The following is a 27,514-nucleotide window of genomic DNA, read 5'->3' as shown; positions in this document are numbered from 1 at the left end:
GTGTCTCAAAGCTCTATTATGGAAGATACTATAAAGAAAATAAATAGTTGTTTTAATGTTTCATCAATAACATTAGTCTCACCTCCCTACAATAAACAGCAAATCACAAAATTGCCAAGATCCTTTATGATAACAGTTCCTGGACACTTAAAATTTTGTCCTTAGGGAGTGTGCAGAACTGGGGGTCATATTTGAGATACAAGAACAGCTTAGTAAAAACCGGTGGTGGCTTTTGTTTTGGAAATACAGCAACTAGAAACAAAATATTGATGTTAAAATAACATAGTAGAATAAAACTACCAATGGCTATCAGTGAGAGTAAGCCTACAGCTGGAACTGGAGGGGCAGTCAGGAGTTCATGGGTAACATTGTTGCTTCTGAAAACTGAATTAAAAGGTAGAAGAAATTTTAGTGCACAATCTTTCCAAAGGAGCAAATTCCTCCTGAATATGTCAACTTAGCACTGAGAAAGCCAATTAAGTTGTTTAGATAAAGTTAGTGAGACTTTTTTCATGAGTAGTTCGTCCTTGAATAACTACTACCTTGAAATGCTTGCAATGAAACCCAGATTGAGAAAACTTCAGCAAACTTGCATTAATATTACTGTCTTTTTACCATAAGTTTCCTTCAGCTAATAAATACACATTCGTAAAGGGCAAAAATACTATGGACATACTACAATTCTAAAGGTAAATGCTGGCAATCAAAAACTAAATTGTAAAGCTCAGATACCATTACTATTATCCTTGTACCCCTGGAATGTCCTGATCAGCCTTGATTAACCTTGGTCTTTCTTCACTGTTGTCTTCTTTTCCCTATCCTTCCCTTCCCCACCTGGCCTGATGGAGTAACAGGAAAGTTTCTGTATTACAGCAGGAGCAGACTGGAGCAAGCTTCACACTTGTCCTTACTCAGGAAAATAGAATTACCATGCAAGTGGGATCCTCAGGGAGGAGTGTGGGGAAAAAGCTGTGCTTGAATAGGTACCCTTGTAGCTGGGGAGCGTGAAAGCAGATGGGTTTCAGATACAATTTAGCTGCAACTTCCAGCATGGCATGAAGCCCTTCAGAGATGAGACCTGGCTGTTCATGAGATCATATCACCTAGAGACCAAGGAAGGACTGATAAGGAAGAGATGTCTGACTACATCCCCAGTACATCTTGAAACCACTCTCAAAGGGTTTCATATTAAATGCTCTTGATGTATTGACACCAAATACTTTTCCTCTGGCACTCTATCAAAAGAGTTTAAAATACCAGGAAACATCAATGCAAGGGTGCAAATTTGACCTCAAAAACCTCCAAAGCAGCACATGCTGTGGAAGTTACAATTTCCTGGGGAAACCATGGATATTTTTTTTCTAACTGAAATGTGTCTCCATTTTGCTAAGCTTATTGTAAATGCTTTTATAAAGCTCATAAGTTGTCATGCTTAATAGCAAAAGCTGAAAACAGAGTTTAGGGTGCCATAACTGTAAGAAGCATTTTTGATAGGGAAATGTATGTTGCTATGAACCTGTGAACATTAATTTCAAAATTCATTAAAAATGCTGACTTGAACAACACAGAATTGATCAGTTTTGGTTTTGATTCTCAGGCATGCCTCTAAGGCAACTGTTTTTATGCACAGAGTGATTTACATACAGCTTTCCAATTGCATCTTGCAGCGCTGTGTATCCATAGGAAACAAGGTCAAGTCCAAAGGGCATGACAGAGTAATAGACAGCCTGAAAATACAGAAATGAAATTTAAAAACAGTATTAGCTGCCAGGTAAGCAGTAGATGGCAATAAGAAAAAACAAACAAACAAACAAATATTTGACTTTCAGCTTCTAAAATAGCAAATTTTTAAAAATCCTAAGTAGCAGGTTGAAACTGAGATAGCTCTAGTAATCCAAGAACAAAATGTTATAAACATATGCTAGTTAGAGCTAGTTACCAGAGACTTATTAATAAATGACACAATACATATGTCATAAGAATAGCCAAGCCAAAGGTCCATACAGAACAAAGTCCTGTCTCTAGCAGTGGCCCAATAGCAACCTCCTGAAGAACACAAGACTCCAGCAATCAGGAAATCAGATATCCAGCAGTCTCCCAGATATTGCACCTCATGAATCTTCTAAACCAGAAGTGACATTTCAGGATTTAAGGGACCTCAACAGATTTTTTTGTCTCCAATGGGCTGATTTTTTTCCAGTTGCTTTCCAGACTCTGTGAAAGCTTTAATCATGCACAGCATTCTGCACATCCCATAGCTAAGCTGCACACACTCTAATCATCTACTTTTATTTATCTTGAGCCTGTCTCATAGTTCTTTTATTGGAAAAAAAGGTGAAAAATCAATGTCCATCCATTCTCTCTGTGCCATTAATGATTTAGAGACCTCAATGCCACTACCTCATTTATCTTCGTTGTTTTTTTTCCTCTGTGAAAAGTTTGCCTTGCATAGCTGGTCTTTATAAAGAATGCCAATCTGTACCTTTGACCATCCTTGTCTCCCTTCTTGAAGTGGCAAGACTAGAACTGCACCTTATTTTCAGGATGCAAGTATAGCATGGATTTACATAGCTGCATGACGTTCCCTTTAGTCCCTAAAACTTCCTAGAATTCAGTTGACTTCTCCAACCAGTCCTGAGCTGTTAGCTGACATTTTCAGAGAACCAGCCATTATTACACAAAGGTAATAATTATACCACCTCAAAACAAGTGGTATAAACTTTGCAGTTTTTAAGTAAAGTCAAAAGAAAAAACTTACCACGTGCATAATTTTCTGTTATTTACATTGAATTTCCTTGCACACATTGTTGCCTACTCACTAGATTAATCTGCAGTTCTCACTGCTGTCTTTCATCTTTACTATCCTGAATATTCTGGCATCATCCAAAACACCTGTCAATTCAGTTTTCCAGATGATTTATGTTGAACAAAACAGGAACCAGAAGAGATTTTTCTGTGGGACTTCACTGCTTATTTCTCCTCACATGACTACCAGCTGTTTATTCCTACATTCAGTTTCCTAATTTGTAACTATTTATGAGGGAAAGAGCTTTCTCTCACATGCATTTTGTCATAAACATGTATTTTGATACCTGGAGACTGTTTCATTCTTGAGTGATAACACCTCTGTGAACTAAAAATACATGGCACAGCAATTACATATTTTTAAATATTAAAATCTCAGTATCATGTCACCAAACCACAGTGCCTCAGAAAATTAATGAGCACAGTGTATTATTAAAATCAAAGAGAATATTTTTAGAGGACAACATTGACTACAAATGTTATTGAATTTTATTGTGTCATTTGGAAGTTTTCAGAGAATAATTTTTCCATCAGAAACACTTCTAGCAGGATTCAATGAATATTCACTATTTCCTAGCCTAACCTAGTGACTGAAATAATCTCATTTATGAATAGCTGGAACCTGGGAATTTTTATCAGGTTTCAATGTTTTATTTAATATTTGCTATTTCAGACGGAAAGTTTTCTTTAAAGCTGAAAAGATACTTTCTATTTTGAAACATTATTTCTGCAGACTTTGAAACATGCTACAGAAACAACTGAAATCAGAATCAGGACCTTCAGAGTGAGCCAAATGAAATGTTTGGATTGCCCAATGAATTTTCTTTTCTGATTACGGATGGCAAAAAGTCTTGAGATTGAGTTTTCTGATCCTGATTTGAAATGGGCAAAGAACCCCGACTCTCACATCTTTTCTTTTTTCTAGCCAACTCTACCATGGGAAGAAGCAGTTTGTGTGACTAAAATTTCAGAAGTACTTCTAATTTAACTGTTAAGTTGCAGTAAATTTGGGTAATAATTTTTTTGTCTATCAAGGCAATATGTTCCAGTTCACACTCAAAGAAAATTCACTCACTTTCAGGACACTTTTCTCTGTTTCTGGAAATTTCTATGTTTCTAGTCTCTACAAATCATTGTGTCTATAAATTCTTCAGATCTGTAATTCACTACAAGATCCTTCTTAGTCAAACAATTTGATGTTTTCATTGGATGATTATTTTTAGGGCATGGTGCTTACCTTTGACAAACCAACTCAATCCACAAAATAGTATGAGCTATTTGCAACAATAGTTAAACAACATTTTTGAGCCTTCTGAAAAAAATCTATGCCAGTAAGGCATAAAATGTAATCAGGGTTATGTCCCAGTACTTTTACAAAGCACTGATATTCACAAATTTTGTAATTTCTGCCTTTCCATATATATCATTAGTAAATAAACATAATTTTCTTTTGTTGGTGCAGAAATTCAAGTGGTCAGCAAATGATATGGTTTTGCTGAAGGCTGTACTTCAGATATTATCTATTTCATTATGCTTCCAAGAATCCAAGAAATTACTGAAAGGGCTTAAATTTTTTCTTCAACTATATTAGTGTACTTGATGTGTTAGCTTAATGTGACATACAAATGTGCATACAATTCAAATTTCTAGTACTTGCTGTGCTACCAACTTACACACTTTGAAACAATCTGATTTCTTCACAGACATTTTAATTAATTTTAGTATCGTTTAAAAACTGTCAAATTTAAATATTAGTCATAAATTTTATGACTAATTTTATTTTATTTATATACATTAAGTATAACACAGCATATATCTCTCATATCAAGTAACTAAAAAAAAGCAGAAAAAAAAGAAGAGTAGAAATATATCAATAAGGTACCTCATGCTGACTAGGACATCTCCATCCCGAAATATAAAAAGAAGAATATTTTCTTGTGTGACATCATGGAAGTTAGCATTTTTTTCATTTGCAAAGAATAAGTCTGGTTTCCAAAGACATTTAAACATAGTTGGGTCCACTGTCAGAGTATCTGAACCTCTCCAGTCATTAGGAAGTTTGAGCCTGGGGTCATTCCACTTCTGTCTTAGAAAGATGTTGACTCTATAATCCTGATGGGAAAAAGACATAAATATAAGACCATCCAGAAATCAAGCCATAATCCCACAGAGAGAGAAAACCATTTTATCAGACTGAGGAGAGAAACAATTTATCTTTTTCTATCACAAAATAATGATCACTATTCAAATAATAATAATAAGTTTAAAGTTTAATAGACTCTACTAAAAATAGGTACATTATATCTCACTCATGTTTTGTATATAATAACTTCTTTTAAAAAAGGACCAAATTGCACCCCTCCCACCCCTAATTTTTGCACCCCCTCAACAGTAAAAGCATGCAGCAGGGCAGAGGAAAGCCATTGCTTGATTACACTAAATTGCTGCAGGAAGCAGAGGCACAGTACCACTTCTGTCAAGATATCCAGCAAGTGTAAATTCCAGTTTATTCTCCATTTGGTTCAGTGGCACACTGATAGTACAGTATCACACTACAAAAGCAGAAAGCAGACCAGGTAGATAGTAGATTTCACACTGCCCATACAGAATGCAGCCTCAGACCTTGTAACAGTGATTTGGGTTTATTTTGGTTACTGAAGAAAACTGATGCCAGCTTGCAACAAAAAATCAGGCATAGCATGTATGAGAACAGGAAAAGAGCAGGTCTCAAAAAGACAAAACCAAGGCTTTACACAAAGAAAACCTCCTTCTGCATTCAGCAGGACTGCTGCTCAGGGATGGACAGCATTAGAGCCATGCTCAATGAGAATTTTGCCTTTGGGACCTGGAGTAGCATGTGTCTCAGGGCAAAATGGTACCCGCACGCATTCTGTCCTTAGCAAAAGCTGTGTGCATCCAAAGGAAAAATCTGACCCAGTATGTCAGTTATGATTTTTCAGTCTTACTTCTAAATCTTTTTGCTTTTGACATTTACATTTAAGCCGGTGCCTCTTTTTTACATATCTGTAAACTAGGCAAATCACAGAGAGAAAAAAACCCAAAAACGTTACGTTGAAATAAAGTACAAAAAAAAAAAACCAACAAACCCAAACCAAAAACCCCACCAAAATCAAATCACAACACAAACCAAAATTTTATATGTAAGATAATGTCTATCTCCAGTCTTCTAACCAATCTTCCGTGGTGTGTTTTGGTTTTTTTCATAAATGACTATAAGGTACAAAGCATCCTGAGGTAAGGGATGTATCTTTTAGAGCAGTAAAATCACTGGTACTTCTTTACAATCACAGCAAAATGCCAGAAAACTGAGTGAAGGTTCTCAACATATTTTTAGTCTGTTAATGTATATAAAGCTGTTTATTTCACACATCACTGCCATCTTACACATCTTCCTGTCAATATAATGTGGGTTCTCTTCTCTTGTACTGTAGTACTTCTGTATTCTTCTGTATTCTGTATTCTGTAATTCTTCTGTAATACTGTAATACTATATAGAATGGGTATTTACAGTCCAAAGCCTGTACCATGTTGAGACAGGCATGCTAACTCCAACAGGAAGGAGTTCCCCTGGTTAAGACCTCATGCAGAACCATCTACCCTGCTGACTAATCCTGTTAATTGGGATACAGTCCCCACTGTCCCATATTCAGTCCAACAGTCAGATCAGCCTATTTTTTTTTTTTCACTGTACTGAGTAATATTTTTCCTTGCTGAACCATAAGGGAAAAAACAAAGTCTCAAAACTAAGTAGAACAAGCTGAGGCAATATTTATTAATATGCATAGTTCTGAGAGATGTCACTTGTTGGCAGTCCAGTTTTGAAAAAATATATGTAGTCTGACTCTTATTTATAAGAAGACCTATATTATTTGGTCAAAGTAAATAAGTATAAAAATAACTGATATGAAGTGATGTTTTACTGGAAGTCTCTCATAGAGAATCTTCAGGAGCAAGGAGGAATTCAGGTCATTACCTCAGAAGGCATCTTTTCAATTATATATATATATATATATATAATTGAAAACTTACTTTATTTCTTGCTGAAGTTCCTATTCCATATGCATTTCTTGTCTCAGTGAAAACTTGCTTTAAAACATATGGGATAAATACTGCATACTGGTCATGCTCACAAGCATTACTCCAAAATAAATTCCCTGTAAACAAGTGCATTCCCCTAATTTTAATGAAATCAAATGCCTTCTCAGAGACATAGGCAAATCATAAGCAGTGTCTGACACTTGCCTTCAGCTTACCCATTCAGAAGAAGTTTACATCACTGAAAGGCAGAATGCACTGGCAAAATAAGAACTGGAAGTGAGATCAGGTGGATACTATTTTATCACCTTCAGATACTATTTTATTACCTGCCAGACATTGTGACATTTGAATAACTTGATTCTGTTTCTGTTTAAGACAATGAAAGAAAAATCCCATTAACCTAAAATTGGTCTGTTCAGATCTACCTAAATGACTAGAAACCTGTGAAGCTTCACTTGGAGAGGAAGGCCACCAACATACCTGAAGCAATGCAGAAAATGTAGAAGAAAGCAAAGAGATGTCAGGATACAAGTGTGGCAAGCCAGACAATGATGTGCAGAAGAGCTTCTGTTTAAAAGAATATTAACTATTGCAGTTTCTGGTATAAATCTATTTTGGAAGAAGTCTGCAACCAGTCCCCTCAAGTTTGGGTAATGAATTTTAAGATTCACTATGTGCACTACAGTTAGGTTTGACAGGAGCTGAAGAAGTGATCTACACAAATCATGTAACCACAGTCTTCTTCACATACATTTTACACACCCTTTGAATATTACAGAATGATAAGCATTTTATAAAAAAGGAGAGTCAAATACCAACCAAAAATCTTGAAACAGGGGCAGGGGAGGGGACAGTCCAGAAGAGGTTTTAATCAGCATTAAACCTTGGAGAACACGGTAGGCAAAAAAAATCTACAGGTCATTGTTTTCCCATGAAGCTCCATCAAAAGGCAAGTTGTTTTCAAGGGGTAGAAAGAGAAGGCATTCTAGGAAATATTTCAAATGCAACCTACAAAACAGTGGGCATGTGGCCTGAAAAACTCCTCAGGCCAGAAACCAGGCATAATCAGTACATCTCCTTCTGCACACCGGAGCACACAGAAGATCATGAAAGGCTTTTTCTACATGAACTGCACTCATACAAAGAAAGGAAGTAGAAAAATGTAAAGTAGAAAATGTAATTTTTAACATTAAAATAAGAAAAGATAATTGTCCTTTAAAAAATAAAGAAGATCTTTCTGCAAGGATTTAAAGTAAAGGAGAAGGAGGAAGTGAGGTTTTGCTATTTGAGTGAAGAAAGGTTATGCTGCAAGTACCAAGCTGGCATACAGGTTCTGCAGACAGAGGGACAGATGACCAGCATGACTAAAGCTTTAGAGCCCATTAGGTATTTAAAGCAGAAAGACTCTTTCCTGGGGAATCACTCTCCTGTCATCCAGTCTATTGCAGCTTATAAATGTAGCATAATTACCATGTTTTCCCACAAATCTGCAGTCTAAAAAAAAACATCAGCAAAATCAGAAGTAGAGTTAGCACAGGGACCCTTGACAAGTAGTCTGGTGAGCTAGGATGCAAGTAACAGGATTAAAGATAAAGGGGGCTTACTGGAAGGTAGCAGCTCTGTACAAATAAAGCTGTACAAATTCATATTCACTCTGTAGTTAGCTATAGCTATTTTTTGTTTAGCTTTTCCAGGTAACTTGTTTGAAACCTGTGTGAAAATGTTGCAGTTCTCTTGAGAACTCAACAGCTCAACATGAAAGTGACTGTTTCCAGACACAGAGCAAACTTTTACCCTTCAGTTTCTTCACCAGGGTTTGATTAAGTCAGTACGGGCTTCTGGGATTAGGATACACAATTCAGGTCCTGTCTTGATTCAAACCCATATTACATCACACCTGTAAGTGCTTTACTTTAAAAAAAAAGCACATAAAAAAAACCTCTTAAAAACCAAACAAACAAAAAAACAACCAACAACAACAATTAAAAAAACAGCAAATTTTTTTTTTTTTATTAATGAAATACATGAGGGACCCTCAAAACCAGCTACCACGATGTCAAGCTGAGCCCACTGACTAATCAGAGGTTCCTGACATAAAGCCCAGAGTTGGCTATTTCAGAGAAGGGTTTAAGAGTGGGATACAGGACATCTTACTGAAGATACTTCCATCTGCATCTCTTTTAATATCCTTCTGAATGAAAGGAGATCAACATGCCAAATCACCTTTTCTCACTGGCACTTCTCCACATTGGTTTGTTGGGCTGTATACCACCACCTCACTCACAATTACTTGGCACCCTTGGTTGCTTTACCTCACCCTTCCATCATCCAAGAGAAGAAACTGTCTCCTTAAGGCAGCTAAACCAGGATGCTTTACTCCCATATACACCTTGCAAAACCTATGACCATCAACTATGATACAGCCAAAAAGGACTACAGAGCCAAGAATCATCACTATAATTCATCAGCTGAAATACTTAAAAATATAACTACTAATAGCAAAATATTTGAAATAATGTATCAGTCCATTCAGTTTAGTAGGTTCTGGTAACTTTACGAACAGTAAAAAAAAAAAATCAATATTCCCCACAAGTCACTCCAATGCCTGAGACAGAAGAGTTGCAGGCAGCCACTCTCTTCTTTAGCACCAGGGAAGCTTTTTCAGCAGTCCTGTTATTTCCTGCAAATGCCTCTCCTTTCTGAATGCAAGAGGTCCATCTGGTCCTTAAAAGTTTAGTGCTTCATTTCCAGGAAACACTTTTCCTGTAATTCTACAGGCACAAGTCTTTTCCTGGTCTAAGAGACTTATTTCTACTGTCTGATGCATTACCAAGACCATCTGAAGACAATTACTAGGCTATCTCCAACAGAGCATTGGTTCCTGAATGCAACAGAACCCAATGCCATCTGCAGCAGGAGGAGTATCCCAAGTGATGTAAGGAAGAACAGATCCACTGTTTATTTTGTCACTGCTCCTATGATACAATAAGGCACCAAAGAAGTAACTCATGCTTAGCTATCATGGTGATTGGCTGGATGAAAAAATCCAAATAAGAGCATAAATTAAAGTAAGGATGGTGTTTGAAGTTCTGAAATATGGAGGAGAGCACGACAGATCTTACAGAACATCCCAGTAAATTTGTGAGGCCATATCAGGAATTCACAGACAGGCACACACCATTTTTTGGAACGAAAGCACAGCCCTTACGTTCATGTTTTTTTACTCTTTGGATGTGGGTGAATTGTAAAAAAGCCTCTGTAAAAGTCACTTTTTAAAACATGCAATAAATCTCAGAAACTTGAAAGGGCCATCTGGCCTAATATCCCTGCCATCTTAGACACTTATCTTACTCCTACTTTCCTGCTCTTCCTCCCTGCCCATCTTTAAACTTTAGTCCCCTTTTTGTTTTCAGGAAATAAAACTCAAAGTATGTTTGGCACAAGTATATTCTTTGTTTTAATATCACTTCCCACAAATGCTATTAGTTGACTTATTATCATTTCCAATTAAATCTTCAATTCACTCCTAATTAAAGGAACAAAATTTTTTTGCCAAGTTGTTGAAAAGCTGTTCCAGCCATTACATATGCTAAACTTTGAGCAGCTCTGAAGTCCTACTGAAATGTCAGTAGGGTATCATGTAAACTGGTTCAGAATTTTAAGACTTTCACTTCTTCCAACAGCAAAAGGTGGTTTATTATTTATTAGCCATATTTTAATTTATTGCGTCTGTGCCATTATGAGTAGAAATGCTGTCTCAGTCACAACATCAGACCTGGTTTTGGGAACTACCTCAATGCTGTGGATGCAACAGATCACCAAAGTAATTTCTAAATGTGATGCTCAGGGTGTATTTAAGAACTCCTATGGTGAGTGCATACCCTGGCAGTGGCTTCCCACATACTTGGAAGAAACGTCATGCTCCCCTTTCTTTTTTGACTTAAAAGACAACCCCTGTCAGGTCAGAACATCTTCAACATTTAAATGTTGGGGTTTTTGCAATATTTTTGAAAGTATTTATTTGAAATACTATTGCAAAGAAGATATTCAAGTTCCAAAATACTCTAAATGGCTTATCTGAAATTATTTTTTATATTGAAACTAACAGAAATGTCAAAATTATAATGAGAATTATTTGGTGCTGTTATTGACATGTTAACATTTTATGACTGGACTCATCTTTTGAAAATTCAATTCTTTTACCTCTCTCACACAGTAGACAAAGAGAAGTAAAATTATGGTCACTGATGATTTACTCCTTTAGTCCTTCTCCCTCTGCTCCTCTGTGATTTACCTTATCTTCAGAACTTCATGAAACAGAGAACCTGTATGCTTCAGCCCTATGCATGAATGTTCTTTTTCTCTCATATATAGTTTTAGTATTTTCTGTACATCAACCAACTTACATTTTAAGTCTCAGGAAGGTTACATAATTTGCTTGGAATTTCCCTTATGGAAATAAGTGTATTTCTTACATTTTAGATGCCATGGATTTTCTTTATTTTCCAACAGATTCTAAAAGCTGACAATGTGTGGACAAATATGGAGTGAAACAGATTAATAGGTTTATGATGTTAAGCACAGTCAGTCTATCACTACCCCCATTAACTCAATTCTCAGAAACTGCAATCATAATAATTATTTCTGCTTTAGAGTTCATAATCTTCAGACTGAAATTTAATAAGAAAATCTCATTTCAGTCTTACCATAGTTGTCTCTTGAATTGACCCAAAGCTATTAATGAAGATGTTGACTGCAACATCGACTGGAATTCCTTTAAAAAAAAAAAAAAAAAAGAAAAAAAAGAAAAAAGATTAAAAGATTTCCAGTGAGCTGCACAATCCAGTAAATGTATGTTATAACTTTTATACCAGGATCACAACAATTCTTCATATGGTCATTCAACTTTATCTTTTCAAGTTGGATGATACACAGCTTTCAAAAGTTGTTTAATATATTTTGATAGAAAATAAATACAAATCATGAAACCTCTTTTCAACCCGGTGATAAAAAAAAAAATCCTTAGTCCAGAGTGTTAAGATTACATCATTTCACAGTTCATAAATCGGAATAATTTTCAAATTTGATTATTTTCTGTTACCACAGAATGCACAATCCAGTATTATTTCTGCATACAGTGTAGTGGATAGAGGCAATTCACACTTCTGGTGGTAGGCACTTTTAACTGTCAAGGTCATAATGATGATCTACCATCCTAAATTACCTGTTTATGATTTATGATGACACATTTACTTATGTTGTAAGAGGATACTTCTTTGTGCAAGCCAAGTACAAAACTGAAAGCAGGAAAACAGGCAGATAAAAATAGTTGCATGCAGCTTTCACAGTTGCACAGAGTGCAAGAGGAATTAGCTCCATTTTGTAATGGTTACCAATTTGCCAAGAAAAAAAAAAGATACAAAGACAGACTGGATTTTTTCCTCTTTTCTACAGCCAGGAATCCTGTGGTTGCAGAGGGATAATGTGACAGCTGCTACATCTGCCCTCTGTCACCCTGTGGGAACTGACTGGCAGTCATTTAATCTGGTGTCAACAGAGAATTATCACAAAGCAGGGAGAAGTAGCCTGATGGTTGTGAGAACTAATTATGGTCCACTGGTTTTATTTAGCACCTGTATGTTGAGGGTGTCACTGTGTACACTAGATGCATGTATCTGACCTCCTTTACACTGTTAAAAGTACTTAATTCAGTGGAATTCTTCCTACTTTCAGCACTAAGCAATAGAACAATACATGAAGACTACTTTGACAAAGATCACAAAGTAATATATGCCTTTCCTAATAATTTGTTCATCTGAACACAATATTTCAGTGTACACTGAATACATAAATTGAACTTGTCACACTTCACCAGAAAATCACTAAAGTAGAATTTCATTTTTTTAATTTAACCAGTTTCTTGGATTTGTTTTTTTAAATCAGACCAGTTAAAAGTGGTGCTTTTGGTTATGCAAGAAGCATAAGATTTTGTTTAGTGCCTGATGCATGTGACAGAGCACCCACCACACCATTAGTAGCCAAGAGTATAATCTCTCTTCCAGATTTGAACAGGAAGTGCCATCCAAGAGAATCAGTCATGTGTGAGGAACGTTTTCACATGGCCAAACCATTGTCAGAAAATGTTCTTTTTCTTCCACCTTCCCGTGAGTTAATATTGCATGTCCTCCTTTTTCCCTAGATCTTGATTCCTACTAGATTGCCAGCAGTGTTATCAAAAATATAACGAAATCTGCAATATGCTTTGTGATTTATCATTCTGAAGAACAGGTAGAACAGAAACTGAATGTTTATTCTTTGTGACAAGGTTTAGTGCTGTAAACATACACAAGATTCTACAGAGAATAAGAAAAAAGCCAGTCACTTGCTGAAAACTGACTTTAATACAATTGTTTATATGTATTATAAATAAGCTATAAAATTTAGTTAAGCAGAACATCTGCATATGGTGTCTTTGAAAGCAGGAACAAGATTACAGATCTACAAATTTATTGTACTATTGATATGCATACTAAACCATCTCTTAATGCACACAGACTTATATTTAAGTTTAGAAAAGAAAGAGCTGACTTATGTGAACTACAGTGTCTGTAATGTAATAAAATTTTCAATGTCCTTTTCCAGCAGGGAAAGCATCTAATTCCCAGAAACTTACAGCAGTATGGGTTATTAGAGGTTTTGCAGAGAATGTGTATTTCAACCTTTTTTTTTCATATGTAAGGAAATCAGGTTTGCCTACATGGAAGATTCCTACAACACTTGACTACCAGGGAGATGTTTTAAAATCAGAGAATGTGTTTAAATTGTTCCTATTTGAAAATGCATGAAATGACAATGTATAAGATGTATTACTAGCATACCTTTTAAGTGTTAAATAAGTGTATAGTTCCCAAAGAGGGCTACTGCAGATCCTAAGTCATTTTAAAGTCAATAAAGTCAATTTAAAGTAAATTTAAAGTCAATAAAGTCATTTTAAAGGATCTCTAAAGAGAAATCTGTTTCTTTTACAAAATGAAAATATTTATGATAGTAATAAGTATAATATCAAAGTATCACATACTATTATGATCATAAAATCCTAACATATTACCTTTCAGGCCAAAAGCAGGAAAATACAGAAGATATTTACCAGACTGTGAATATTATCTTTACATAAATTTTCTTTGTATGAAAAGAGCAAAAGATTAAAAATCCAAAGATCAAAAATAAAGGCTGGAACACCTGACATACCTTTGAAATTAGGCCTTATCCTGGGATCATAACTGAGCAATAGTCTATTCAAGATATTGCTGGTAGAATTAGCTGGTACTCTTGCAAGATCTTCAGCTGATTGCTGGCTGTAAAAAAAAGTGCATTAGTTACTTAAGTAGTTTTAGAGTAGTGCCACAAATTTCATTTAGTGAGCAAAATATTGTCAGTATTTTCAGCTTTCATAGTGCATAGCCTTCCTTGCTTTGTGATGTTTCAGTATTTTCCAAGACACTGTAACAAAGGTCAAAGCTCTCTCTTAACTGCAAACCCGAGAAAATAAACAAAGCTCAACTCATTAATTGTTGCCTTCCCTCCTAGCACAAATTTCCAGGGAAACACCATGTCTTCCTTAGCATAAAGCAGCCACCTGAACTATTTTTAGTGACTGTCAGATTAGGAATAGAAGTAAACTGACAGGCACTTGGTAGGTGCCAAACTATGCGGAGGCTTTTGGCAGCCTCCTGCTCTCACATGCCAGCACCAGCTACTCAGAGGGCTGGAGCCATTGCATCACCTCCTTGTCAAGTGCTAATAAAAGCTCTGTTATGGAAAATGAGGCCTTGGATTCTTGTGTGATTTTGCAGGGGGAATTTAAACATCTCCACTTACCTTGTTATTGTTTTGGGTGTTAAAACCATCACTAAAATGAAAAGAACCTGTGACAGGTAAAGGTAGCTACAAGAGTAACATGAAATAAAGTGTGAGAAAAAAGCTGTGAGGGTGCATCAGTCCCCACCCCATTTATCTCATACACCTTTAAGGCTGATAATGTCATGTAAATGACTTTATATGTTATCTGTACAACCTGTCCAGTGATGTTTCCTAATTTTGAGTTTTGTCTTGTAACCACTTTCCCTTCCATTGTAAGACAAATACTCTGCTAACTGTCATCATAATTTAATAACTAAGATGCCATGTGAAAAGAAGGCAAACACCCTACAGAGGCATAAGTTGTATACACGCAATACCTCTAGCAAACAAATGTATGAACATATCTTTTAAAATTATCTAAATTATTTCCTAAAGGTTTTCTAAAGGTTTCCTAAAGGCTTTCAGTATCAGCTGCTTTTGCCTCCTTTATCCAGCTTAATTTTTTTTCATTATTCTTTCCCATACAGATGTCAGCTTGATAGACCTGTGTGTTATTCTTTATAACATCTCAGATCACTTCTAGTTTTCTTTTCATCACTCACTTTCCTTCATGTCCTCTAGGACTTCTGCATTATTCAAACACTTATTGAAGAAAATATTAACTCTCCAAAAGGCTTACAGTGAGGTATTTGTTTAAAAAAAAAATTAAAAAATGTTGAATGCATCAGGCTTCTTTATTTTAAGATGTTCAATTAGGGTAGCTTCTGTTCACCAACCTCCTTAAGGACTACTGAGAAATTAAGTAACTAATAAATAACTCCTGTCATTGCATGAGATCACTATTTGTTTGAAAACTGGAGGTAAGACCAGATCTCAGCCTTTGAATAGCCCAGCTTTTATGAATAACCCCACCTCTAAAATAAAATTTTTAAAATTAAAACTGTAAGAGAAACCAGAAACAACTGAACAAGAGCTGCCAACTTGGTAGCACTTCATATGCCTTTACATTGAGGTTTAATCTCCTCAGTTAACATTTAACAGACAAAATGTTTATAAATAAAACTACGAAGGAGTTCCCTATTCTTTCAACTATTTATGACCACATAACTGTACTTTATTCCATCATAGCTTCCTTTATGTTGTTTGAGCATTTTATCTTTCAGAAAAAAAAAATCAAATTTCTGCTTGTCCAATTGTATTCAGAATATTTCTGAAATCTAAAGCTTTATACCTGTTTAAGTATTTGCTTGTATTTGACATTATACATGAGGGATAAAAGCACACCAGCTCAGCTCTGATGTCAAATAACCACCTCATTCTCCCCGAAATTTCAGACTACTCACCACTTGCTAGCAGGGTTAGTATAAATTCTGAAGGCTCTCCAAAGACATAGCTACCAAAAAGTGTGCATTCATGAGTATATCTTAAACTATAGTATACCAGATGAGAAAAAAATGTGGAAGAGCTTTAAGTACCACCTCTTGTACCCACATTAAAACTGCTGCCATGATTAACAATTGCAAAGGTAAACTACTTGTTCTATCAGCATTTACCCACAGATAATGATCCTCTAACAAAACCAGGAATATTTTAGTTTACTAGCACACATTATCTTCCACCAGCATGTCTATATTGTGTGTACAATAAACCTCTGATAATTTATTATTAGGGCAACTAAATAGCAATAGGTGTTCTTACCCCTTTGAATAACTGAGAAATTCACCTTCAAACAATTTACCCAGGGCTGTGTTTACAGCTTTTCATATTTGATTCAAATTTGGATCACTATGCAAAAAGACTAATTTTTTACTATCATTTTGAGGTTTCTGATCAGCTTTTAGTGGTGACCTTTACCAATGGAAAGATTGCTACAGAAGCATGGACACATAATCTAAATACAGATGCTCATAAAATGCAATGAGGAAAAATGCCCAAGAAAATAAATGAGTGAGCATCAAACAACAGAAGAAAGCCAAATATTGCTGATAGCTTTATATGTCTCTTCAAGAAACAGGAACAAGGTAATAGTTTTGTGAGATCTGAGTTGCACTGCAGCATTACAGAAGTAGAAATATCTGCTCAGGCTGTTTGTTCAAACACCAGCCATGATATAGGTAAGGGAGATTTACTGTGTTGGGGGGAAAGTGATGGGATAATTAATGGGAGGCTGCACTGCTTTCTGGTAAAGAATTTAATGATCACATCTTCTGTAAGTTGTTGGGTAGTGCTTTAACTTCCTCAAATGTAATGTGCACACATTTATCCTCATTTACATAAGGACCAAGTGAAATACAGTTGTAAATTTATCCTCATTTACATAAGGACCAAGTGAATTTGTTGGTTTGAGTTGGGAGAAGCAAGACAGAGGATCAGTACTTGCTCTTTTTTAAATGTGACTTTGAATTAAGTGGTTGGAATAGCTACTGGAAAAAAAAAAAAGGTCTGCTTAATAGCAGTCATATTGTCACTGTGGTCTTTTATAGCATGCTGTCATTGAACTAATGTCACCAAATAGCACTCCTGCCACTGAATATTGTCACAAGGACTGGGTTTCCTTCAGAGAGCTTTGCTGATCAAAATGCCTCCATTCCACCTGCAAATCAACAAATCCTATGTGCAGCTTTTGGTGAGTTAAGAGGTTATGCCACTTTCAGAGGGACAGATGAACAGAATGACTTAACCAAACAGCTCATGGGATGGGTTAAGTGCTTGGAGAAGCAGGCTGGGACTATTCATGCCACTAAGATATTTACCTAAAGCCACTACCACTCCTGCTTAGTTGGCTGTTCTTTGATGGATTAATGATGAAAGGCATATGTGTAGGCTACATAAGAGAAAAAGAATTTGAGGTTAAATCTCCTTTCCTAAAAGAAGCCCATATAACACACCAACCTAAAAGTTACTTACTGCTCTTTCTTATTCAACCTACAATTTCCACATTTGTGAAAAGCTGGTAACTAGCCTCAGGTTTCCCTTTGATTTCAACCAATTGTAGCATGTGCTGTAATTTTAATAAATTTACTTTGAGTTGAGTGGATCTGGAGCTGCTGAGAAGCATTAGGAAGTGGAACTGCAGCAGAATTCTTCACAAGTAACTGATGAGTTCTAATCAAGATACAGTGAACACCAAACAAAACATCAGGCAACACAAGTCTCACAGTTTCTATAAAGGGAATTTAAAAGCAAGTCTAGTAAAGCTGGAAACTGCCTTAGCGAGAATTTTGCCTAAATAATAACTTTGGAAAAAACCAAAACAAACAAAAAAACAAAACACAAAAAACTTTTTTTGTGTGGGAAAAAAAAAGAAGAATAGAGAAAACAATCAGAATATTCAAAATTGTTCTTGCTTCTATAAACATTGCCCTCAAAAGCCAGAAACCAAACAAGGCTTTTGGTATAACATCTCTGTGCGATATGACTGGCCTCTCTCTGCTCTTCAGAACATTACTTCTGGATTTATTGAGGAATTAAAAGCATGACTTTAAATACTCTATTTCACAGGATATGTTGTAAGGTGTCCATCTTCTCTCCCACTGCAGCTCTACACACTTTGAAGAACAATTAACATTCTCAATTGATGGCAATGGATAATTATTTTTATAATTCACTAATAAAATCCCATAGTTTAAAGAAGTAGATATACATGACAAAAAGCAGGTATTACACTTGTTTTGAAATTTATATAACATCCTTACAATTGTGTTAAGCATATGTTGTCGGAAGATGTTATTATATCTCTATGGGTTATCACAACATTTAGTCTCAGAGCTCACTGAAGTTACAAGAAGTCCTTAGCACACTCAGCACTACAGAAGGGTGACAGAAGAAAGGAATATAAACAATATTATACACCACGAGGAAGGAGTACTTTTGCTGTTGTATTAATTCACCTACTGCCCTGATCCCTAGTCTTAAGATCCAATTATGTTGAAGAACTTCTAATTTTAAAAGAGAATACGAATATACTTTTTACCTTATAGTAGGAAAATCAGAAGAAAGAAAAAAAAAAGGACATGTCAGAAGGATGTATTCACACTCCATCTTACAGTACACTGCAGTCCAGACAGTCATGTAGCATGCTTATTCTGGTGTTTACTTAGAGTGCACAGCTTGCATTACCTAGAATTAAGCTTTGCCTTTGCATCATACTACATTTCTGTCTGACAGATAAAAGTACTCCCACCGTAGTCTGTGAGTTTGAAACTCACACTGTTTCAACTCACAAAGCTCAGTTAAATCCAGAAAATGTTTCTATTTAATGCTGAAACAGCAGATTTTAGTAGGGTTTATCTAATCTATGTGATGGAAACTGACATTTTACTCAGATGAGATGGCAGTGTATATATCTGAGAATGATAACACAAAGTTATGGAAAACACAGTATCTGTCATCTCATCATATATTGTGAGAACTATTACCCTGACATAAACTACCAGTGTTCCAATTTGCAGGCATTTGATTTTCTGAGTGCAATAATTTGAAGCATAAAAATAGGCTAATGCAAACCAGTAAGATGTCATTCTTCTGAATTATCTCAGTTATCTCAATTATGCTTAAAAGCTACATTTTCAAACTGTACCAGGTACACGTCTGTTACTAGAAAGAATAATTACAATGCTTCCAATATAAAGAGATATCACTGAAATTATGTAAAACTATGGTACTCTGAGTTTAAGCATCTTCATGCAGTTGATAGATAAGTACCTAAAGTTAGATAGGTAACTATCTAATTGTGCCTAAATTTGAAGGAATTGCAGTGCCGTGAACAAAGAGAAATGATCCTGAACAGTAGAATTTGAAACAGAAACCCAGATGAGGCAGCCCTAATTGTGAACCCTAAATTGTGGGGGTGAAATGAATCATCTTTCATCCACTATTGTAGACAACCAAAGAGTACAGTCTCCTGATGTGGGCATACAAGCAATCTTTCTGAAGTTGGGTAGTATGAATAGTTCAGTCTATGTCACGACTTCAGTCCTTGTCTATTAGAAACCTACCAGCCCAGCTTTGGTTTCAAATTCAGTGTTGCCAAGGCTGACCACCTTCAGGAGTGTTGGTATGGTGATCTGAGGTGCCTTCTTATTATAAGCCTGAGAAAAGCTGCCTGCCACAGAGATGACAGCCCACAAACCAGCAGAACCAGGTTAGTGTGGTACTGCATCCAGTCTGACCAGTACTGACCAGTACTGGTCACAGCAAGCTAACCATGCATCCATTTCTCAAAAGGAGCTTGTTTGCTCCTCACTTAGGCATCTCTGCATCCCACTGAAGTCACCACTTAAGCAACTTCTGTGCATAACTGATGTCCTGCTGAGTCCTCATACTGCATGCAGACAGGAAACATGATCAGCACCCAGGTGCTTAAGACAACAACAAATATTTTAAAAAGCAGTTTCCGTGTTCCATTCTTTTTATCGAATGTGGTAAGTAATGATGCATGGATCTTGGTGAAATCTAACTACTTTGTATGGTGGTAGAAGCGGAGATACATTCTGTAGAATTTCTCTTTCAAAGATTCATTTGGTGGAGCTGAGAAGGGAATTTAGTTGCATAGTTTTCCTTCTACTTGGGTTTAAGGGTGTAATTTAACCTGCATATCCCAGTATCTTCTCAATCTGGAGGTTGTGTCTGACATATGGAGTTGGTAACTTTACTGCATCATTGTAGTGTCTCATCACTGCAGTCTTCAGAATAAAGTAAAAGTTGCTCACTGAGGGAGAATTACTGAACAAGCAACAGCCTACCATGCTTAATTACTGTTTTACGAGAGAATTTAGGTTTTGCTTATAAAGCTTTGCCTTTTACTCTCCAGTAAATTTATCCACTCTGAAAACAAATCCCCAAAACTCCTGGAATGTGGCTCTATCTGCTTGGGATCAGGGTTTTCCATAAGAGCTACATACTACAGAATGATTAAGCAATTGACCAGCTCCTGCTACTACGCAGCAAAAGAATTTTTATAGGAACCAGACCTGGGCTCAGTAATGTACTTATCTTAGAATCACTGTGAGATGTAACTGCCTCCACAACCAAATCCAGGCTTTTCTTTGAACTTCAGTTCATCTTCTCCCACAAACTCTATCAACCCTCCCATCATACCTACAAATGAAAATGTTCACGAACTACCAACAATGTCTTCTACAAAATGTGAATAAAGACACTGATGACACTTCCCCACCATTGACATTTTGGGATGTTGCCATCCTATGGATAAACAGGACATGTATACCAGAATGCTTGATATAATTTTAAAATTATATCAAATTTTAAAATTATAAATTATAAATTTAACAAAAACTCTTTGAATTTCTACTTTAGTCTCTTTATGGGAAAAGCACGTCAGAAGCTGACAATAAACCAAGAGGAATTTTAGGACAGGCTCTCATACAACTCTGTGGTTTAAACACATCAAAGTTTTTTTTCCCCCTAGTTCCACTGTCTTTTGTTGTTATTTTTAAAAAGAAGCTGTTTATTGAACCTTGGCATCTGTGACCTTTCTAAGCTTCCAGCTGGCAGATGGCACAAACCATGTTTTCTGGAGGGCTTAGAGGGCCATTTCACAGTTTCTGAAGTCGTTCATATGCTTTATCGAGTACAAGCCCAGATTTGATTTGTACTCCTACTCCGTTCATAAAAAAGCCTCTAGAGCTATGACACAGTATTTAGTTAATCATACATTTGGATATAAATGTCCATGTGGAAAAAGGCACAAAGGTGAGGAGGGACCTTTACTGTAAAAGCTGTCCTGCTGTCCAGACAAAAAAGGAGATTCAGTGACTGAGGTTTCACTCTTAGCATTGCGGTGGCATTAGAGACCCCGTGGGATCTTCAGAAATTAATGTTGTGCAAGGGAACAGCTGAGTCATCCTAAACTATAATTAAGAGGGATAGCGGTGATTAAGAGCATCGTCATAACTGATTTTCTTAGCTGCTGACACTCTTACATCTCTATGCTTTCTATAATTGCCATCTCAACTTCCCTTTCCTTAAAATTTCATTTGTCTTGAGATCTTGCAAGCTTGAGAAGAGACCTTCTGAGGCTACTAAGGATTCTGGGGGTAACAACAGCAGCTCACACATCACAAATAACTGAAGTATTTATCATGACATAACAAAAAGTAAACATCTTCCAGCATCTCTCAGAGGAAGTCACAGCCAAGTGCCCAATATGTTTACCAAAAACACGTATTAGAAGACATTATGAATAAGTTAATAAGAGTTAAGTAAGAACAGCTGTAATAAATCTGATAGGTTACTCTATGATCAAGAAAAAGATTAAGTGACAAAATCTAACTATTTTTTTAAGATTTTCCATGGAAACAAAAGGCAAGAGTTTTATTACACTAAAGCTCTGCATTTTATTACACTATGCATCTGTGGAAGCCAGATTCTCAGATTTCTGCTCAGATTTATAGGATGTTAGGCCTGATATGCCAATTTCTTTGTTAATCAACAAACATTCAGGAACCAGATACAAGTATAATTACTCTGTTTCATTTGGAAAGCCTGAGGTAATAAGGAAAATGATCTAAATGCAAGCTGTGAAATTTTACATCTGTTCCAGGCAAGCATTCAATCAAAATAAGAACCAAGTGATTAAACATCAGCTTCATGAAACTATTCAATAAAAAAGCTGGGAAAAACAGTTTCAGAAATAAATTAAAATAAGATGGCTAATCAAGCCAGGATCAGACAATGTGCTGAGAAGTACAGTGTTATCAATAATCACAAGTAAGAAGTTTTTCTCTTGTGACAGGAAATAGAATTTTCTTAATTGATGGAAGCAAGTACCTGTTTATGAGAAAATAATGAACTTTTTATAGGGTGTCTAATCAGTTTGCTTGCAGATTATTCTAATAGCAGTGAATTTCATGCACATTTGGAGAAAGACTTGCATTCTGGAGAGCCATAAGAGGAAGAGCTTCAGTATGCTCCATTTCCATACAAACTCATGCTGAAGTCCCAAGCCAGTCTTACAATTACCCATTTCTTAGCATCAAACTAAGGAACTCCAGCATTAAGATCAGATAAAGCATAAATCTTTCCTGGAAAATTATTTGCATACATTTGAATATCATTATAAAGTTTGCAAAGAGGAAACTGTTCCTTATATAATGACGAGAGTGGTTTTTGTTTTCTGGAGGAGGCAAAATTGAGATTTTCCCATGTTGTAAAGAAACAAAAGGCAATAATTTGTTATAATTAAGCTTTAAATTTTCTTGCAACAGTAACCAATGCAAATTAAAGGCAGGTTAAGTTTTTTAACTTATAAATCTATTTTTCATTAGGAATTTGTACCATTCACTTTTATACATTATGCAAATTTTATTATCTTTACAAAAGATACAAGGCATTCTTCTAAAAGATTTCTCTGCTGCTTTACTAGTAAGTTTTTTCATTCAAGCACTCCTTTTGAAACTATTTTGGGTCAACCATTATGGTGCCATTTAATTCCCATTCCACTGCACTGTGCTTTCATTTGTTTCAGAGGAAAGATTCCTTACTTTTTTTCACAGGAAAAAAATAATGACGATTAGGCAACCTTTTTTACAATGCAGATGTAACTATCTAAAGAAGTTTTGTGAGAGCTTATGTGTGGCAATTTAAAGTTTGCCACCAGAAGTCTGAGTTAAGATAAGTCTGCATTAGATAATTTCTCTGGAAGAGGCAGCTGACTTGCATTGCTCATTCACATCAGAGGTCTGCTAGGTGCCAGCCACAAACACCTGCAGCCCCACTCTTACAAGTGGTTGTCTCTTCAAGCTGTGCAGTTCATCCAAGTAAGACCTAGAACAAATTTTCTAAGACCTAGAAAATTTGTTCATCATTTAGAAAATCCAACAGGGCTTATTGATAGAGCAAGCAATTCTAGTTAGCAGCACTGCACATGGGATACATCAGACAAATACTGGATTCTGCTAGGATTTTCACAAAAACCTTCAACTGGCTGGAATGAAAAATTTAGCCTGGAAAATTATAGCATTTATTAAATTATTTTCAATTATATTGGTGACAAATGACATTATTATAGAATCACAGAATGGCTTGAAACACCAACAGGTATTAAAAAGAGTACAGTACTAAGAAATACTGTACTTAAAAGGAAAAAAAATACACCCATGCATCAAGCCAAAACAACATCAATGTTTTGAGTTCTAAAGACCAAGTCAAGAGCAGGGGGGAAATGCTGGCTGCTTTCATGGAAGATCTGGATTGAAGTCCCAGGTGTGTAACCCACGTTCTGAGGACTTCAGCACTTACACCTGTCCTGAGAACTGTGACATTTCTCTCCTTGCTGTGAATTCTCATGGTAGCTCAGACCAAAAGCTCCACACGGAGCTCAGCTTAAGTATTCAAAGTTAATAGAATGGGTAGGGGTCATTTCAGATGAGTCATGATCGTATTAGACACTTGTATCTTAATCTATTCAAACCTTATCCAAATCACATTTTTCAGGTCTGATATTTAAAGAAAAGAATGAAAACCCTGGCCATATGTAGAAACCTTCTAAATAATCTGGCTTACAAATAATTATAGCTGTTAATATTTTAAAAGAGTGGGAACTTTAAGAGATATTATTCAAACATTGCTTCCATCTGATTATTCAGCTTTTTTTCCCTTTTTATTTGAGAAATATTTATTAATGTCAATAGTCAGTCCCATCTTCCAGTCAACTTTTATGAATAATCAAGTAGGAAATGTGTTCTAAATTTGTCTAATCATTTTTATCCTTTCAGACCTACTGGTCTTCTATACTTTTTGGCAACATAATATATTCCATCGATCTTTTACTTGGATATTTACACCGTAACTCTACAAAGATACTCTAGGCTGGCCAAGAAAATGACAGAAGAGACTCACAAATAAAACTGTTGTATTGTCCTATGGATCACAGCCTAAAATGTGTTAGGCATTAGACAGAGGGAAGAGTACTATTAACATCAAGTAATCATAGATGTCTGGAATATGTTCTCTATTCATCTAGGCAATCAAAGATTTTAATTTTTACAGAGAGAGAATTCCATAAGGGCACACTTTATAGCAACAATCAATCCATCTCCATAAAAGTTTTAGTACTGTAAATCACTGATGGAAGATGCTGGAAACATTTGTTCTATCCAACACATGGTAAAAACACATATGGGACATGCCTTCTCTTACACCACTCAGCTAACTGGAAACTGAATTTCAGTACAATGGCTTTGCATCCTCCTTGCTTTTCTCAGTATACCTGCACAGTACTATGGGATCACATACCAGGTCCCCAGAAACAGCAAGACACTAGGTTGGAATCCCCCAACAAAAAAACAATCTACTACATCTTAGATACTCATTAAAACTGAGGACTTACTGCAGAAGAATCACAATCATCAAGAGAACTTAGCTATGATCCTACTCAAACCCTCTTCCTCTCATTCTCACCCCAAATGCCATTCTCTCAGCAGAAAGCATCACCTTCTACGTCAGTTGCCATGAAATTTCCACTATTAAAAATATGGCAGGATGACCATCACAGAAAAGCATACAAGAAAGAAGGTACATACGATGGACATAGGTACTGCTTCTTTTTCCCTTTTCCTTTCTTTGAAGACTTTTCTTTGGAAGAGACTTCTTCAATCCATAAGGAGAATGAGATGAAAAAGAAAACTGCTAATAAGAACTTCATCTTGAACATGAAACGTCAGAGAAACTTCCAGTCTGTGGCAAAAGGAAACAAAGACATTTCTGTTAGTAGAGCTAGACATGGCAAATGGGAACACTTATCTACAAAATGTAAACAAATTTGACGGTCTTTTTTTAAAAAAACAAAACTTTTATCTCACTTGCCCTTGAAGGAAGAGTCTGTTGAGGTGCAATTCTGATATGGAACCAACTTAAGCAATTTTCTGGCAGTCAAGCAGAGTCCCAGAGTTAAGAGCCCGACAGCAAGGATTTATGTGCAAGTTTGCTCCAACACATTTAAGAACTGAAAGAGGATGTCCTTCAAAGGCTGCCTCAAAATCCTAAGAAACTTGGAAACAGAACTCTTCACTAAATACATCATCTATCAACTCCACTGAACACGGTTAAATGGGACCAAACAGACATCTAGCAAGGCAAAGAGCTGCAATCCCTCTATGACCTTGCACAGCTAAAGCAATCATTTCAGTGCCAGTTAAGAGAAAAGCTTGCAAATTTAATTTTACCTACAGAATTTAACCATAAATTACTATTTTGCACCAAGTATTCCCTCTGCGGAGCCAGCCCTGAAAAAGGCCTTGCAAAGATGACTAAACACAATCGGCAACACTCTGCTCGATTACATCTTCTCCGGTTTAACACCGAAACTCCTCACGGGGCAGACCCACGTCCCAAAGGCCGGAGCCGAGCCTGTGTCCCGCCAGAGACCGCCCCGGCCGCGGCCACACGGCTCCCCGGGCATTGCCCGGTACCTTCCCATCCCACGGACACTTCCCAGGCATCTCCTTGGGCCGGCGGATGCCACAGCACCACCTGCATTTTCCACTTTTATCTATTTGGTTTTAATTCTTTCGAGGGAGCAGCGCCCGCGTCTCTATCCCTCCTCTCCCTTCCACCTCCAGGAGGCACCGGAATGCTTCAGCCCACCCCAGAAACCCGCAGCCCCCCTGCTCCCGCCGATACCGACCCGCGGAGCTGCCCCCGCAGCCCCTCGCCCTCACGGGGTCTCCTCTCCTCCCCGGTACCACCCGAGGCCTCCCGCCAGCCCCAGCGCCGCGGAGCCAGCGGCCTCGGCGCTGTCGGCGCAGCGCGGGGATACGGCGGGAGGAGGGAACGAGCGGAGCTCCCCTCACTCCTCCCTCCCCACCCCAGCGCTGCCCTGGGGGCAGCCACTCCCGAGCCCGCCGGAGCCCTCCCTGGCCGCGCCACCACCGGCGCTGGCCGAGGTGCTGACCGGGCCTGGGAGGCTGCGGCCCGGAGCGGACGGAGCTCAGGGGCCGGGCCCTTCTTTACTCCTCCGCGGCCCCCTCACGCGACACCGCCCCGGCCCTCACCGCCAGACGCTCCCCTCCGTGTTTAGAGTCGGCGGCCAGCGGGAAAGCGGCGGCGGGCCATAGCGCGGCCCGCTCTCGGAGCGAAAGCGCCGTTCACTCCGGCGGGGGGAGAGCCCCTACCTCCGACCGTGCCCTCCGCGGCCACTGAGCATGTGCGGGAGCCGCGGCGCGGCGGCCTCCCAGTGAGCATGTCCCGGCCGCACGCCCGCACATGGGCACTGGGAGAGCGGCGTCGCCGGTGGCGGGAGGGCCGGGGGACACTCTCACCCCCGGCTCGGACTCTGGCCCCCGGCCGTCCCGCCGCCCCAGAGAGGGCACATTGCCTGGTGGGGTTGGAAGGAAGGCGGGAATGTGAGCGGAGAGAGGCTGAGGGGGATGAGGGGAAGACGGGGTTCAACACAAGAAGTGTATAGAGCTATAAGTGGAGTGAGTCCAGGGGAGAGCCACGAAGAGGTTGAGGCAGCTGAAGCACCTCTCCTATGAAGCCAAGCTAATGGAGGTGGGGTTGTGCAGCCTGGAGAAGAGAAGGCTCCAGGGAGACCTTCCAGTGGCCTTCCAGTACCTGAAGGGGTCTGCAGGAGGGCTGGGGAGGGACTTTTCATAAGGGCCTGAGGACAAGAGGTATTGGCCTTAAACTGGAGGAGGGTAGATTCCGGTTAGGCTTTAGGAAGAACTTCTTGACTATGAGGGTGGTGAGGTGCTGGAGCAGGTTGCCCAGAGAAGTAGTGGACACCCCCTGCCTGCATGTGTTTAGGACCAAGTTGGATGGGATTTTG

General features: G+C 37.7%; 1 protein-coding gene across 2 annotated transcripts in view; it reads right to left on the bottom strand.

Moving 5' to 3' along the window:
- Positions 1-26,932, bottom strand: part of GLRB (glycine receptor beta) — a 48,533-nt gene extending 21,601 nt beyond the window's left edge. The window contains exons 1-6 of one of the 2 annotated variants that reach the window (XM_071743034.1): positions 26,739-26,932; positions 25,269-25,422; positions 14,113-14,219; positions 11,571-11,638; positions 4,688-4,917; positions 1,645-1,727 (exon numbers count right to left, since the gene is read on the bottom strand). In XM_071743034.1, the coding sequence (XP_071599135.1) occupies positions 1,645-1,727; positions 4,688-4,917; positions 11,571-11,638; positions 14,113-14,219; positions 25,269-25,399 (619 nt within the window). In that variant the 5' untranslated portion in view covers positions 25,400-25,422; positions 26,739-26,932. The remainder of the gene's footprint in view (positions 1-1,644; positions 1,728-4,687; positions 4,918-11,570; positions 11,639-14,112; positions 14,220-25,268; positions 25,423-26,738) is intronic. The other variant, XM_071743035.1, reaches the window with a different exon arrangement.
- Between the last annotated feature and the right edge of the window lie 582 nt (positions 26,933-27,514).

This window comes from Heliangelus exortis, chromosome 4, assembly GCF_036169615.1.
Source record: "Heliangelus exortis chromosome 4, bHelExo1.hap1, whole genome shotgun sequence".
In the NCBI taxonomy this organism is placed as follows: domain Eukaryota; kingdom Metazoa; phylum Chordata; class Aves; order Apodiformes; family Trochilidae; genus Heliangelus; species Heliangelus exortis.
This window is presented reverse-complemented; position numbering and strand designations above follow the sequence as displayed.